The sequence below is a fragment of the Alexandromys fortis genome, unplaced genomic scaffold, assembly GCF_014885135.2.
Source record: "Alexandromys fortis isolate MF-2015 unplaced genomic scaffold, M_Fortis_MF-2015_v1.1 scaffold_167, whole genome shotgun sequence".
Taxonomy (NCBI): domain Eukaryota; kingdom Metazoa; phylum Chordata; class Mammalia; order Rodentia; family Cricetidae; genus Alexandromys; species Alexandromys fortis.
Window position 1 is genome coordinate 961,421 of NW_026068050.1, and position 15,565 is coordinate 976,985.

The 15,565-nt window shown below is 52.1% G+C and overlaps 1 protein-coding gene across 6 annotated transcripts in view; it reads right to left on the minus strand.

Moving 5' to 3' along the window:
• Window positions 1-8,216: 8,216 nt before the first annotated feature.
• The window catches only part of Pstpip1 (proline-serine-threonine phosphatase interacting protein 1), a 40,223-nt gene continuing 32,874 nt past the window's right edge, over window positions 8,217-15,565 (minus strand). For 5 of the 6 annotated variants that reach the window (XM_050119461.1, XM_050119458.1, XM_050119459.1 and 2 more), the window contains 10 exons: window positions 14,725-14,787; window positions 14,265-14,363; window positions 13,696-13,741; window positions 12,853-12,932; window positions 12,283-12,381; window positions 11,339-11,435; window positions 10,475-10,565; window positions 9,626-9,681; window positions 9,290-9,423; window positions 8,217-8,520 (listed from right to left, as the gene is read on the minus strand). In XM_050119461.1, the coding sequence (XP_049975418.1) occupies window positions 8,389-8,520; window positions 9,290-9,423; window positions 9,626-9,681; window positions 10,475-10,565; window positions 11,339-11,435; window positions 12,283-12,381; window positions 12,853-12,932; window positions 13,696-13,741; window positions 14,265-14,363; window positions 14,725-14,787 (897 nt within the window). In that variant the 3' untranslated portion in view covers window positions 8,217-8,388. Of the gene's footprint in view, window positions 8,521-9,289; window positions 9,424-9,625; window positions 9,682-10,474; window positions 10,566-11,338; window positions 11,436-12,282; window positions 12,382-12,852; window positions 12,933-13,695; window positions 13,742-14,264; window positions 14,364-14,724; window positions 14,840-15,565 lie in introns of all 6 variants that reach the window. The other variant, XM_050119462.1, reaches the window with a different exon arrangement.

A 15,565-nucleotide genomic window follows, 5' to 3' on the forward strand; every position in this document is an offset into this window, starting at 1 on the left:
TCTCTCACCTATCTGCACAACGGGAAGTACCTGGTGGAATCAAGAGCTGCCGGGGCCAGGCACTTTCAGGGCTAGCTGTGGCTGTGTGCTTTGTCTATGGTCCTTAAAATTTTATTTGGAAATAGTTCCAAAGGCCATAGAAAGTTGCAAGAATAGAAGTTGCATATGAGAATTCTGTCCTTCACCCAGATAAGCCTGTCGACCTCCGTGCTATTGAATGAGTCGTTCCTGTCCTCAGATGCCATGGCCTGTCCCTCAAGTGTGAGCAGGTGTTTCCCCAAGATAGCTCTGACAATCATGATACAGGTGCCAGATTCGGTCGCTTAGTGCTGATGAGATAATCTGCCACTCATACCAGTCGGCCTCGCGATGTTCTCCGCAGTGTTGGTCCCCTCTGCAAGTCCAGAACCCTTGGGATCAGCTGTTCTGTTCAGCTGTCATTCTGATCTGGAGTAATTCCATAGTTTTGTCTCAAGTGACATTGACATAGAAGACGACAGTCCCTTCAGATGACGCCGTGCACTGCGAGTCTATCTGATGTACCTGATAATGCTTTGGAATACCAGATAGAAGACTGCCCGGGTGCCAGACTCCCCCAGGGCATCACAGGGGAGTGGGGCTTAATGCCCACCTGCCCCTGGTTTGGTAAGGAGATGGTGTAGCAGGAAATTTTAAACGGTTTACTTGTGTAAAGGTGGTTTACCTCCTGGAAGGAGTAAAGAGAGGACTCTGAAACAGCCCAGAAAAAATAGCTACCACCCTCAGGACCCTGCGAGGAGAAGGCCTTCAAGGAACTTAGATACCAGGAGAGGTTCTCCTGAGGCTAAGGCTTCTGTGGAGTGGCTGCCACCCCAGTGGAGGGTGCTGCTGGACCCATGCCAGAAGACAAGTCCTCCCTCTAGCCTTGGCAGCCCCTTCAGAGATGCCAGTGTCAACTGAAAAAGTGCCATCTGCAGAGTCCAGGGCAGAGTCCAAGAGGAGGTAGGGTATAAGTAAGTTGGGGCACCTGGTCAACCGTTTGTACCTCTCAACCAAAAAGCGGTCTCTAGAGATACAGCTAGCTGCTGATAGTTCCAGCTTCAGCAGGGTTCCGAGTTGGCAGGTATTTGCCCAAGAATGTTTTTTCCGATCTAGGTCTCTGATCCCGGCAGCCTACCTCCTTTTCCTGCTGTTTATTATTTTATGTATCGCTATAGTGCTGGCGAGTTCCCGTTCCTGTCGGCAGTTCATATTTTATCATTGTCATTTCGAAGGGACTAAGGATTTGGCTGGTGGGGGCCTCTTCAGGTTGTCCCAACATTTAGAAGTACTTCTGTCATGCCTGGGATGAGGTCCCTGGCTTATCTGGGTTGATAAGTCTGGATGTGACTTGGGATGTGGTCACAGGATTGGTGATCCCTGGTCCTGCTGCTGCTGCTACTGGGTCATCAGAACTTGTGTCTTAACATTAATAATTAACAGAAGTTTATTGGTACCTTTAAAAATGTAATATGTATATAAAGAAGGTGCCTCAAGCGAAAGGTCTGTGCCTTCCCCAAGGACAGACCCAGCAGCAGCATGCCCTCTGCAACAAAGCTTCGGCTTTGGTTTTTGCTCTTACGTAAATTTTGTTCTCCAGAGTGTTCCTATCTCTCACCACAGAACATGGAAGGCTTTTAGGCCAGACTGGAGACTTGCCGAGCCTTTGTGTTGGCATCATGGATATCCTAGAGCATGACTGACCACTGTACCAAGCAGGTTGCTTCCAGCTTTGCCATGGTGAGCATGCCTATATTCAATCACACATTGCTTCTCTACAGGAATATGTTCTGAGAAACATGTTTTTCTGAGAGCCATGTTAGTTTCATTGTAAAACGTCTTGAGTGCTTGGGCATGTCAGTCCACAGGTGAAGCTTCTGCTGGTATAACACAACACAGGAGACAGGTTTGGCTAAACTTACTACATAGCCCAGGCTAGCCTCAGACATGCATGAGCCTCTCTCCTTGGTTTCCTGAGAGCTGGCATTACAGGTATATGCCACCAATCCTGGGCACTTGTTTTAATAAGTGGAAGGCATGTGGATGATACAAAGTAATAAAGATCAGGCCTGGTGATACAGCACTGTACCCCCAGCTACTTTGAAATCTGAGGCAGGAGGATTACAAACTCGGGGCCTTTCTAGAATACAAAAAGTGAGTCAGAGGCCCAGCCTTTGCAGCTTAGTGAGACCTGTCTCAAAAAGTAAAAGGGCTGGAGAGATGGCTCAGTAGTTAAGAACACTGCCTGCTCTTCCAAAGGTCCTGAGTTCAATTCCCAACAACCACATCGACCACATGGTGGCTTACAACCATCTGTAATGAAATCTGGTGCCCTTTTCAGGCCTATAGGCACACATGCAGGCAAAGCCTTATATATACAATAAATCTTTTTATAAAATGAAAGTAAAAGGAAGGTTTAGGGAACTGGAGAGATAGCTCTGTGCCTAAGAGTTTGAGCAGGGTTTTTTTTGTTTGTTTGTTTGTTTTTTTTTTTGTTTTTTTTTTTTTTTTGGTTTTTAGAGACAGGGTTTCTCTGTGGTTTTGGAGCCTGTCCTGGAACTAGCTCTTGTAGACCAGGCTGGTCTCGAACTCACAGAGATCCACCTGCCTCTGCCTCCCAAGTGCTGGGATTAAAGGCGTGCGCCACCACCGCCCGGCCCTTGAGCAGTTCTTATAGAAGACTCAGTTTCCAGGAGCCACAGCAGACAGCTCATGGCTGCCTGTAGTGTTAGCTTCTGGGACTCAGGGCCCTCTGACCCATCTGCACTCACGTGTATTGCTATCTCCCTCACACACAAGTAAAAGTAAAATCTCTAAAAATCAAGACAAAAAACCTCGTGTGTCCTGTGCACTCCTCCCTCCCCCAAAGGTGCTTTGATTGTATCTCAGTGGCAGGGCACTCTTCTAGCATGGGCAGTGCCCTGAATGTAGTCACCAGTACCACACAAAACAGTAGCGATTACAACATACAGTGCGATAAATCCTAAGCTTGTAAGTACAGTGCTTCTATCTCTAGAGAGCACATGTTCCCTGCACAGCTATGCTCTGCTGGACTGATGGCAGAAACCAGCATCACTGCGTCACCATAAACAGTGGTAGGATATCGTGCCACACGGTGGGGCTGTTGTGACGTCACCAGGTGACGGGAACTTTTCAGCTCCTTTGTAACCTTGTACATGTCCTCCGTTGTTGGCAGAAACCTGTGACTGCTGATGTCCTTTTGAAGCAATGCATAAGATGAGCCATTTTGAACTCCACAGCAGTCCTGTGCAGACACCATGAGCCTAGTTTCAAAGCAGTTTGCATCATCTCATGTCAGTCTTTTTCCGCATGTAAAGGAGTAGTTTATTCTGTAGCCAGAAAGGTCACATTGAGTTTTCATGGATGTTTCCTATTGCTTTATACCAGTTTATGTTGCCACAGGCCAGGCGTGTAAATGTGCATTCCCCCCACTTGGTGCCCCTTGGGGTGTCGGCCTCCCTTTACCTTCTGCTCTGGGAGGGAAAAATGTGTCTGACTGTTAGCTAGTCCTAGGCTCTTTTAAATGAAAGTGGTTAAGCACATTTCTCTCCTGAATTTCCAGCATTGTCCTTTACCTTATTTAACAAGGTTTGTTTTCTGTAAATCTTAACAGCATTAGGTAACTTTTCTGTGAGACCTCCATGGTTTGCTCATACTCCCAGTGTGTGGTTGCTGTGGAGGAGCACCTGGTCTTTTAATGTGTTGACCCTGTATCCAGCATTCCTACCAGTCTTGAAAACAATTATGTGTTCTCTGTGGCTTTCTGTTGTAGTTTCTTTGGGGTGTCCTAAGGGTACTCCAAAGGAACTCCCAAGGGGATTAGGGCTGGGCCAGCTGTAGGGAAGATGGCGCATACAGCCCCTGCTCTGAGTGTATCCAGTTAAGGACAGAGTGTGACACAGGTAACACAGGAGAGGCCTCCTCAGGATCTGCCCCCTAGTGGATGCTCAGGTTCAGAGGCAAGTCCATGTGGTGCCACAGTGTACATTTTTCTTCCCTTTTTTTTCACTTTTTTTTTTTTTAGAAAAAAACAAACTATCTTATCTTTTTTCATTTTACATATCAATCCAAGTTCCCACTTCATCCCCTCCTCCCATTTCCTGCACCTATACCCCTCAGAGAGGGTAAGGCAGGCACATTGCTTTGGGGAAGGTTCAAGGCCCTCCCTACTATATCCAGGCTGAGCAAAGTATCCATCCAGAGAGAACAGGTTTTTGAAAAGCCAGTATAAGCAGTAGGGATAAATCCTGGTGCCACTGCCAGTGGCCCCGCAGTCTGCCCCAGCCATGCAACTGTCACCCACATTCAGAGGGACTAGTTTGGTTCTATGCTGGTTCCTTCCCTGTCCGGCCAGAGTTGGTGAACTCCCATTAGCTCAGGTAAACTGTTTCAGTGGGTGAACCCATCGTAGTCTTGACCTCTTTGCTCATATTCTCACCCCTCACACTCTTCAACTGGACTTTGGGAGCTCAGTCCAGTGCTCCAATTCAGGTCTCTGCCTCTGTTTCTATCAGTTGCTGGATGAAGGTTCTATGGTGGTATTTAAGATATTCATCTGTCTGACTACAGGGCAAGACCAGTTCGGGCACCCTCTACTCTATTGCTTAGGGTCTTAGCTGGGGTCATCCTTGTGCATTCCAGGGAATTTCTCTAGAGCCAGGTTTCTTGCTAGCCCCATAAGGCTCCTTCAGTCAAAATATCTCTTTCCTTGCTCTCATCTCTGTCCTTTTGAAGCAATCCATCTCGACTACCCTGTTCCCTCAAGTTCTCCTCCCCCCTTCCCTTCTCCCCTTGTCTTCCCCTTCCGCCCTCCCTACTCCCCCTACCTCCATGCTCCCAATTTTGTCAGGTGATCTTGTCTGTTTCCCCTTTCCAGGTGGATCTGTTTGTTTTTCTTAGGGTTCACCTTGTTACTTAGCGTCTCAAGGATGACGAACTATAGGCTCAATATCCTTTGCTTTATAGCTGGTATTCACTTATGAGTGAATACATACAATGTTCATCTCTCTGGGTCTGGGTCTCCTCACTCAGGGTGGTTTTTTCTATTTCCATCCATTTGCATGTGAATTTCAAGATGTCATTTTTTACTGCTGAGTACTCTGATGTATAAATGTGCCAACATTTTCTTTATCCATTCTTTGGTTGAGGGGCATCTAGGTAGTTTCCAGGTTCTGGATGTTACCAATAATGCTGCTATGAACATAGTTGAACAAATGTTGTTGTAGTATGATTGAGCATCTTTTGGGTATATGCCCAAGAGTGGTATTGCTAGGTCTGCTAGGTCCTGAGGTAGGTTGATTTCTGAGATTCCACCATACTGATTTCCAAAGTGGTTGTACAGGTTTGCATTCCCACAGCGATGGATGAGTGTTCCCCTTACTCCACAACCTCTCCGGCATAAGCTATCATTGGTGTTTTTGATCTTAACCATTCTGACTGGTATACGATGGTATCTCAGATTCGTTTTGATTTGCATTTCCCTGATTACTAAGGATGTTGGACATTTCCTTAAATGTCTTTCAACCATTTGAGATTCTTATGTTGAGAATTATCTGTTTAGTTCTGTACCCCATTTTTTAATTGGGTTATTTGGAATTTTGATGTCTAATTTCTTGAGTTCTTTATATATTTTGGAGTTCAGCCCTCTGTCTGATGTGGGGTTGGTGAAGATCTTTTCCCATTCAGTATGGTCGAAGGGCTCACTGACCAGGAGTTTTCCGATGCCCACTGCACATCGGAATCACCGGAGACTTGGGAATGCAGGCTACACTGCGCATATGGGGTGCAGTGGCTTCCTGAACGGCCTGGACTGAACAGCATCGCTGGCCCAGCGTGTACATGGTGAGTGCAGTGGAGATGCACTGGGCTTTCTCCTCCCTTGGCCCTGCAGTGGACTCTGCTCAGCACAACTGGAAAACCATCCCTGAGAGCCCAACAGCCTGAGGCTGCTGAGGGCAGAGAGTCCCCTGTATGTTTGTGTGACCTTTTAGGAGCCACGATGGGAAGTAGCCAGACCACAGTGTAGATCATGCTGAGCTGGCTTGGGCCAGGTGAAGCTAAGGGAAAGTGGTGGGAGTTAGGTGCTGGGCACCAGTGGTGCTCGAGTTGTCTGGTCAAGTGGTGAGTTGTTTGTGGTCCCTACCGGGAAGGACTCAGTGGCAACCATGGTTGTCCCAAAGAGCATGTGGAATGAGCTGCTGCCAACAGCCAGGACCCAGAGGCTGCAGGCCTGGCTATTAAAAGTGCCAACCCCTTGCTTTTAACTAGCATTTGACTAGTTACTGTTTGAGGTAGAGCCTTGTCTGAGGCCTTCTGCAACCGCCCTGCTGGCCAGAGACTACCCAAGGAAGCTGCTTCAGACTCTTCTGCTGTCTTTGAGCCACCCTCTGACAGGGAGAGACTACAGTTGTTCCATACAGTCACGCCAGCTCCTTCTTCATCTGGCACTGCCTCCCTGTGTGGTTGGTTCCCAGCCACTGACACTGTGACCTGCCCCACGGGACAGTGGGGAGCTGTGGAATGCCGTGAAGCTGACTAGAATTCATCTGTGAGCCTATTTCCCCCCGGTACAAATTGAGAACCAACCGTTGCTTTCTGTTTTCTCTGGCAAGCAGGTTGCTTACCCATCACCCCGCGGGTCCACCGACACTGCAGTACCTGTCAGAGATGATGATAAATATCTAGGCCAAAGGTTTTTTAAAAGAAATCTTTGAAGCGGAATGGGATGATCAATCAAGATGACAAGGTATTTTCAAGGAATAAAGAAAGCTGTGATATAGTTACCCCAGAAGTCAGTCTGCTTGTTTGCTCTGCCTGTCCCAAGTCCCCCCACCTCCACCCCCTGCTACACCTAGAGAAGACCTCCCACCTAAAAAGGCTTAGGTCAGAGTTCACATCTCTTTCCACTCTTCCCACCCTCTTGCACACCCCATGAATTACTATCCCCATCCATTTCTGTCCGCCAGAGTTCTCTAGGCCACTTGCCAGACCGCCTTCCTCCTGCCCCCTGACTGAGCAGCTGTGTGTCCCTCTGGAAGAGTGAGTTCTGCCAGGGCATCTTGGCGAGCACCAAGGTTGTATGAGGTGTGAGAGTCTGGTTGGGCCTGGCAGGGTAGGACAAGGGCGACCAGGGCACCTTCCTGGTTTTCCGGCCCAAGCAGGTTTGTCGCAGCCAAGCCTTCATTTGGCAGCTTTGCTATCCTTCATGGGGGGAGACCAAGCCCTGGAATGAGTCACTCTCCAAACATCCCTGTGCGTGTGTGGGTGTGGTGTCTGGTTACCTCAGAGGAGTTCGTGAAGAGGAAAACATTTCCAGAAGGATGTCAGCATCATCTGGTTCTTTCCATGGCTCAGAGCCCTTTCCCGGTGTGTCTGCCACACACTCTGCCCAGAAGCAGTGAGGACAAACACCTCAGCTGTCCTCAGCTCAGAGCGCTGGCTCCAGAGAGCTTCTTGTGGTCTTTGCACCCTGAGATGAATGAGAGACCACAGCCCAAAAAGGCCCAGCCTCGTCAGCAGGCATGCTCCATGAGGAAGACAGAGAACCGAGGCAGGCACCGTGGTAAACACCGAGGAGCCCCTTTCAACAACCCCCTCCTCCTCCTCCATAGACCATCGGACATTCACCCAGACACACGGATAGGCAGGCAGTATCAATGAGAAAGCCACAGACCCGAACTGGCTTCTGTGATGCCGGCTCACTCAGGAGAGGTGAGAGGGCGGGTCAGGGGGGGCATCGAGGGTGGTAATTTCCTCTAGCAGATGGTGAGGGGGCCGCTGCGGGCTGCCTCCAGACACAACAGTCACTTCTCGTCCCCAGCAGTGTCCTCATCCCGTGTCCCCTCAGTATGCCGATGTCCTGTGTTCATCCTTGCCTATCCTAGCTGCTGCCGCCGCTGCCTCTCTGAGGTCTTGCTGTGTCCCACTTCCCTGCCACAGATGCCTGATCTCATTCTGCAGCCCTCCTGAGCCGCTCTCCAGCCTCACCCACCTGCATCTTCCTGGCTGTCAGCCCGGGAGCTTCAGACACCTGGCTCCAGGCCTCTCCTCTGCCCTCTCTGGAGACTGCCTGCTGAGGGCTTGTCTGTAAGTGGCTGAGCTCTCTTCTCCAGACTCCCCATACTCTGGCTTCTAAATTGAGGCCCTGGACACACGGGTAAGAGAAAAGGACCCCAGCAAAGGAAGAATGCGCCCCTTTATTCCTTCTGGGAGAAACACACTGGGTGTAGCCAGCACCCATCCCCAGGGCAGCCAAGTTTGGTTCTGCCCCCACGAGGCCTGGGCAGTGGTGAGAACAGTCCTGACCTCCCCGTAGGGCAGAGGTGTGTGGACACTAGTCTGTCTTTGTCCTCAGAGCTTCTCTAGGTAGGACCCAGGGACAAAGCCTCGCTGTCCATTCCGCTCCACAGTCCACCAGCCGTCCTCTCCTTCCAAGATGACCACCAGAATGTCTCCCGCAGAAATGTCCAGCTCATCGGGATTCTAGACAAGAAACGGTAAGAGCGTGAGATGGGAGGGCCTCCTGTGTGGGCCCTGGTCTGGCACCCCTGCCTTGGCAGTCCATGCACGTTCGTGTCCTAGGGTGAAGTCTGCTGAGTCATGCTCAGGCCTCCAGGGTAGTTCCTTTGGAGATAGACAGACTGTAGGGTTCTCCAAGAGACTTGGCCTCCTAACTTGTGCCGGTTGTCATGGAGACCTCCTAGCCCGGGCTGCTCCAACCACTGCAGCATCTCAAGGGCATCCATTATGCCCCAAGGGCAAGCTCTCCTGTCACCTGAGTACCCCATTACTCTATAGGCCTGTATCCCTGAGTGTGACCTCCATCAGTGCTGCCCACACCCAGTCTGCCTGCATGTGTGGGTTTATTAGCTGAAGTTCAGGGCCTGCCTTCCAGGTCTACACCCCTCACTCCATCCCAGGGCTCACACTGGAACCCATCTCAGCACCGCTCTTCTGCGGCTGCCCTGACCACCTGTCTTCAAGGATGTCAGAAAATCAGTTCCAGGGTAGCTCAAGGCCTCGTTTTAGTCACTGTTGTTCCTTGGGTCCACAGTTAGGAAAAAGGCCTGACCCTCCACCTGTTATCATTCACGATAATGCTGAGCTGTCAGCCGATTTGAGCAGCTGTCAGCCCAGCAGACGGTCACTGAACCCTTCTGATTTCTGGTGCTGGTCTAAGTGCTCACACCCCAGGTATGTTGCCAGGCACGGTGCCCTCGAGCTGGAGGACGCTGGGGGACGCAGGCCTCACCTGTGCCGTATAGTCGTAGAGTGCCCGGTAGTCCTGAGCTGACGCGTCAAGGTTCCCCTGCGTTGCCTGCACATCGATGGCTGCATAGACCAACTCGTTCCGCTCAGGAGTGGAGGTCAGAGTCTCTGTGGAAGCTGAGAGTAGGAAGAGGCTTGAATTAGCCCTCTGAGGACAGTGGTCCCGGGAGACTGCTGGGGTGGGGCTTTGTCCCACCTTCACCCCCACTCTTGGACAGTATACCCTTTCCCTTTGGGGCATTAGTGCACCGTCTATGCCATGTAGGAATCCTTAGATGAAAGGTATGTTCCCTGTCCCACTCCCCTCCCCCTCATTTACCAGCAGGTGGCTGAGACGATGTGGTCTTAGGACTTCCGTGCAGTAGCCCAGAGAACCTGGAGGAAGGGGGAAAGAGGGAATGGCCTTGTGTTGTCTCATGGGAAACAACGGGACTAATGGGAAATCTCAGCATCCCAGGACCTCTGCCAGCCTGTGGTCACCCACGTCTCCATGGCAGCAGGCCTCCCCACAGGCCATTTCTGGCAGTCCATTCTCAGCACCCTCCTCCCGGACACTTCCGGTCATCTCAGCACCTGCAGTCCCACTAGGACCCCACGTCCCATGTAGAGGAAGAAGCTGCCTTTAAAGCTCTGCTCCCACACATCTTACTAGGCCCAGCCAGGTTGGGACAAGTAAGTCTTTCTTTCCTTGGTCCCATGGTGACTAGACCGGGTCACCCACAGGGCACAGAATTAGGTCCTTGGCACCTGACGACAGCCAGGCCAAGGAGGTGGCCCTGTAAAAGCCTGTGAATTCTCCCAATGTCTAGGGCTTTGGGCCATTTTTAAACCACCTGGAGGTGCTACCACAGCTGCCTGATCGTTAGGACACTACCTCATGCTATGCTACCTCATGGGAGGGCCAAGGGACAGGAGCCCAGCGAGGCGCTGGCCCAGGTCCCAGCATAGTCACCAGGTGAGCGGTCACAATGTGAGTAGTTAATACTAGGATCCTCTGGGACAGCTCCAAGGACAGTTTGATCATAGATGGTCTCGAGGGAATACCCAGCACCTGGACAGGGCACCAGACCTCCGGGAGCTGCTCAGTCAGGAGGTATGGAAGATCCAAGGGCAGGTGAGGCTGGCCCCAGCGTCTGGGCTCTGACTGCTCAGCCCGTCAGGGTCTCACCTCTTTATCATACCGCAGGATGGCTGGACACTAGGGCTGCCGATTAGCGGGGTGACTTCCCGGTCATAGTAGTTCTGATAAGGCACTGGAGCTAGAGAGAGCAAATGTATAAGGCCTGGAGCAGCGCGGCAGGCTAGACTTTCCCGTTATGGCCCTAGACCAGAATTTCTTGTTTTTGTTTTGTTGAGACAGGGTCTCTCTCTATGTAACCCTGGCTGTCCTGGGACTTTATGAAACCAGGTTGACCTCAAATTCAGAGACCCACCTGGCTCTGCCTCCCAAGTGCTGGGATTAAAGGCAAATACTATCATGCCGGGCTTTTTTTTTTTTTTAAGACTTTTTTTGTTCATTTTAATTATGTGTAGATGTGTATTTGTCCACATGGAAGCCAGAGGTATGGATTCCCTGGAGTTGCAGACAGTTGTGAGCTGCCTGACGTGGGTGCTGGGAACTGAGTGGACCTCTGGAAGAGCAGCAGAGCAGCAAATGTTCTTAACCCCTGGGCCATCTCTCCGGCCCAGAATGGATATTCCGGATTCACGACTTTCTGCAACTGGATGGGCCAGGGGATTTGTGTCGACCACTCTACTGTGGCCTACTTAAAATTTCCCATCCCCCTTCTCTTGCTCCCCATCCAGAGAACCCTTTTGCACTCCGCTCTGTTCCTTTTAAACCTCAGGGGAAACAAGCCAAGAGCCTGGCCCCAGAATATACTGTCCCCCAGCCTATGTGTGGCCTACCTCCATCCAGTAGGGAAGCCACCCCAGCCTGGGCTTGACATCCAAGGCTCTAAAAAGTCTGGGCCCAGTCTAGAGCCAGCCAGGCCTGGCTGCAGAAGCTGAGCCACCCTCAGGCTGGGCTTACCTGGGGGCTCTCTGCCAGTGCTCTTGGCCTGGATGAAGCCGTTGATGTCACTGTCCACATCGCAGCCTTCCAGTGTCAGCCGCACTTCCTCATAGAGCTGGGGGGAGGGAAATGAACAAAGGCTGTGCCCACACTTCACCCCAGTATCTGCCCTTGCTGTAGTCATCTTGATAGCCTTGCCATTGTCCTGCCTCTGAGTCTGAACCTTCAAACTCAGTGCTGACCAGAGAACCTTGGGATGTCAGGCCTGCCAAAGGGACTAGAGACTTGGCTGATATTCAGAAGTTTCCTGAACACCTGAGCTCAGAGCCCTGACCAGAGGCCCAGCTCACTCCTGTCCTCTGAGACCCACTCTAAGGCCCACGGTTTAACCTGTTTTAAGATGAGGTAATTAAAAAAAAAGGGAAGTGGTATGCCAAGGTCACTCAGAAGCTGGACTCTGAGTCCAAGGGTATCTAGAGCCCACATCTAGATGTGGATGCCATCAAGGATCAGCTGCCCATGGGCAGGAGGTGTCTGAGCTGCCCGGGTCCCTGGTGTAGGTGGTAGCCCCCAACCTGAAGGAGAATGTACCCCAGCCAGCCCAGAGTACTGGGCTCTGTAAGGTGACAGAGACCCTGAGAGAGAGATGGGAAGGAGTGTAATAGACCCTAGACCAGGTTCCCACCAGCGTGAGCCTGGAGCAGAGCCTCTCCAGGCCTCAGCAAGTCTCTACTGTGTCGGAGAGAGTGGATGGACACAGCCCTGAAGGGTCAGGTGCCCCGAGTATAGAAGCAGGGAGGAGAAGGCAGATGCAGGGAACCACAGGAACATAAAGTTCCCAAGGCTTGGAGACTGGGCCAGAGACCTTGTCTGACTCCTATGTGAGCCGCAGAGGTCTGGGAAGATGCTGCTGGCCCCTGAAGACCTGAGCTCACCAGGCTCTCCCTCCTCCCAGCACACACCTCGTCATCCTTGACACACTGCATGGAGAGCTGGTTGCAGTGCACCCATAAGGCATTGCGGAGGATGGTCAGTCGGTCAAACTCCTGCAGCTGGAAGGCCTGTGGGGGAGGAAAGAGGGTTGTGGGGCCAGGTCAGGCAGCCCCACCACAGCTCAGCCAGGTGACCAGCACAGACCAGGCTGCTACAGACAAGTCTAACCAAGACAGCCTTGTAGGTCCCCACCCCTGCTTCTAGCTTGGGCAGCTGGAGGGAGGTTGGGCTGTTGGAATGCCTGTTTGCTCTATCAAGTCCCCTGTCCTAGGAGGGAGGCCGGGGGAGAGACACAGGACTCTGTCCTGGTTCTGTCCATCAATAGTATGCAGGGTGGGCTTTGAGCTCAGTTTGGGCTTTATGAAGAATATATCCCTACAGCAAAGGTATCCAGGGTGTAGGGCCAGATAGTGATTACTGGGGACAGACTCTGGGCAGCAGCCAAGCAGATGACTTAGAAGTGGAAGGAAGGAGTACCAACCCCACGGATAGGGTGGGGGTATACATGGAGAAGCAGGCAGCTTGCCTGGGCCACTTGCCTCACAGGTAGTCCGGTGTTCCTGCTCCCATTCAGTCCTCGCTCTTTCCAGCTGTTCAATATTTTGCCTGTACACTCGCTCTACAAACAGAGAGGACCCTTAGGCGGGCCTGATAGCCTGGACCTCCCCTGAAAGTTCCTTCACTCCTGCAGAGACCCACCCAGCACGACCTCCCCCAAGTTCTGGGAGCCCCCTCCCCAAGGGGCCTGGCTAGCTGCTAGTCAGCACACACAGCTGCCCTCTGTCCTTCCAAGGGTGACTCTCCACTTCTCCACTGTGCTCTGAGTGCCAAGGGCTGGTGTAGAACTCTCCACGCAAAAGTTCTGCTCCATTTCCTGTGTCCCATCCCCTCATTTCACAGACAGTAAACTGAGGCTCAAGGAGAGTGCCTCTGCAAATGTACTACAAGCCATCAAGCTAGAGTCGTGGTATGGTCATCTGGCGCTTGCTGAGGGGGCAGCGGGTGTTGGAGAGGTGGCACAGAAGGAAGACTCCAGCCCTGGGGTGGGAGGATGGGAAGCGGATGCTGCCGTCAGGTAGAGGATGGGAGCCAGGTCCCAGGAAGGCTGAGTGGGAGCATTTATCCCTGTGTGTGAGATGAAGGGATAGCACCCTGAGATCTCAGGCTCTGAAACTATGGCTAACACTTCTTAGTGGCTGTGTGACATCTCTCTGCCTCCGTTTCTGCGTGTTAAGAGAAAGTCATCATGCCTGCATGGGATAGCTGAGGGGGAAGCATGCAGCGAGACTAGGGAGAGTCTGTACGCTGAGTGGCACACAGGGGACACATCTCGCAGATGGGGAGCACCAGCTGAGGGAAGAGGAGGGGCCAGGGCCTCATACCTGCCTCTGTGGCGGACTCCTTGCACTGCTTGGCTTTATTCTGGCTCTGAGGAAACAGGAGAGCGACACTGAGTCCCAGCCCAGGAATCCTGGTCCTGAAGCTTGGCAGAAGTGACTGGCACCCCCTCCCCCGGCCACTCCAGGGATATCCAAGGGTGCGTGAGTGAGTTCTACCAGTCACCAGCAGCCTTGCTGTAGAGTGGACCAGGTTGGTCCCATGAAAGGGAAGTAAAAGCAGAAACCAAGACCCGTTTGGGCTTCGCTGCATTGCTGCTCAGAACCTGGGCGCTGGTCAACCTGGATTCAACTCATCCACAACCCCTGCGCTTTCTGGGCTGTGCAACACGGGGCCCTGTCTGGAGGTTGCCTGTGCTGCAGAGGACCTGTGCTTGAGAATAGTTCTGGAGGACGCCCATCACACAGTGCGGACACAGATTTGGAAAAGGGTGAGCAGCTAGCATGCCCTAGGTGCAAATTCAACCCAGGGATGACAGCCCTTCCCTGCCTACCAACTCCACCCTGCTCTGGGTGACATCCATCACCACGCCCACCCCTGGTACCCTACGTACCTTTTCTACTTGCTTCTGGTGGCCGTTGGCACTCACGCGCTCAAAGGCCTGTTCAGCGTCATCTGCATCCCGGCACTTCTGGTCATAGGCCTTCTTGGACTGAAGGTGCAGAGAGGTGTGCTGAGGGGCCGCATGCCCTACTTGGGGCCCCAGGGTAAGGCTCCCTATGCCCAGACTCCCTCCCTGTGGGGGACTTTGGTGGAAAAGGCATCCTTCCCATGAAGGATCATCTTCCGAGCCCTGACACCTTCTGTCCTCTCAGATGTCCCTGCTCTCTGCCACTTCTGGGCTCCCCAGCTGACAGTGTGGGTCACACTCATAGACTATTGTAGAAAGTACAGAAGGACAGTCGTATATACAAGACCCTGAAGGGCTTGGACATCCAGCACAGCCTCCAGCAGGCTGATACACATAATGGACCAAGGTCTGAGGAAGCCTGTTCCAGGGCCCTCCCATTTACCTCCATGGTCTTCTTGTAGAGTGACAGCTTGCTCTTCTGGACACGGTCCATGACAGCCTCATACTGCAGGAGACATGAGGCCCTGAGCTGGGGGCTCTGGCCTCAAGACGCTCCCCTAGGCCAAGAGGATGGGTTGTCCTTGTCCCTGGGACACAACACCCCTCCAAGCTCGTGTGCATGTGTGTCCATGTCCACTCTCTCCTAGAGTTACCTCCTCCAAAACAATACCAGGTAGGTGTAATATTGCACACCTTTAATCCCAGCATTTGGGAGGCTGAGGCAGGGGGATCTCTATGAGTGTGAGGCCAGCCTGGTTCATATAGAAAGCTCCAGACCAGCCAAGGTTATATAGTGAGACCCTGTCTCAAACAAAAACACAATACCTGCACTCAGAATGACAGAAAAGCTTCGGTTGTAGGTATGCCTACTGTTTCCTTACTGTGAACCTCAGCCTGTCTTGGGCTCCAGCCAGAGAGAGCATTCTCGCCCACATATAGATACTCACATAAGTCCTGAGTCCTTCATTCATAAGCCACCACTTGCTCACACAGAGTATACACTGGTATACACATGCATACCTAGCCCATACTTCGTCCCCATCTCCCAACTGCTCACACTGCACACACTCCGGTATTCACCAGTTCATGACCCTGGACTGAACATCCACATATGCATGCACACTCATAGCCATGGCACAGCACAGAACTCACCCCAGGCTTCTTGGGTGGAGTGGAACAGCCAGCATAGGCCGAGAGTCGGGAGAGTTACACCTAGAATGCCTCTGGCTATCGGAGCAGAGCCAGATTGTGCTCTGGGGTCCTGGGGAGGCCCTGGCAAGCCA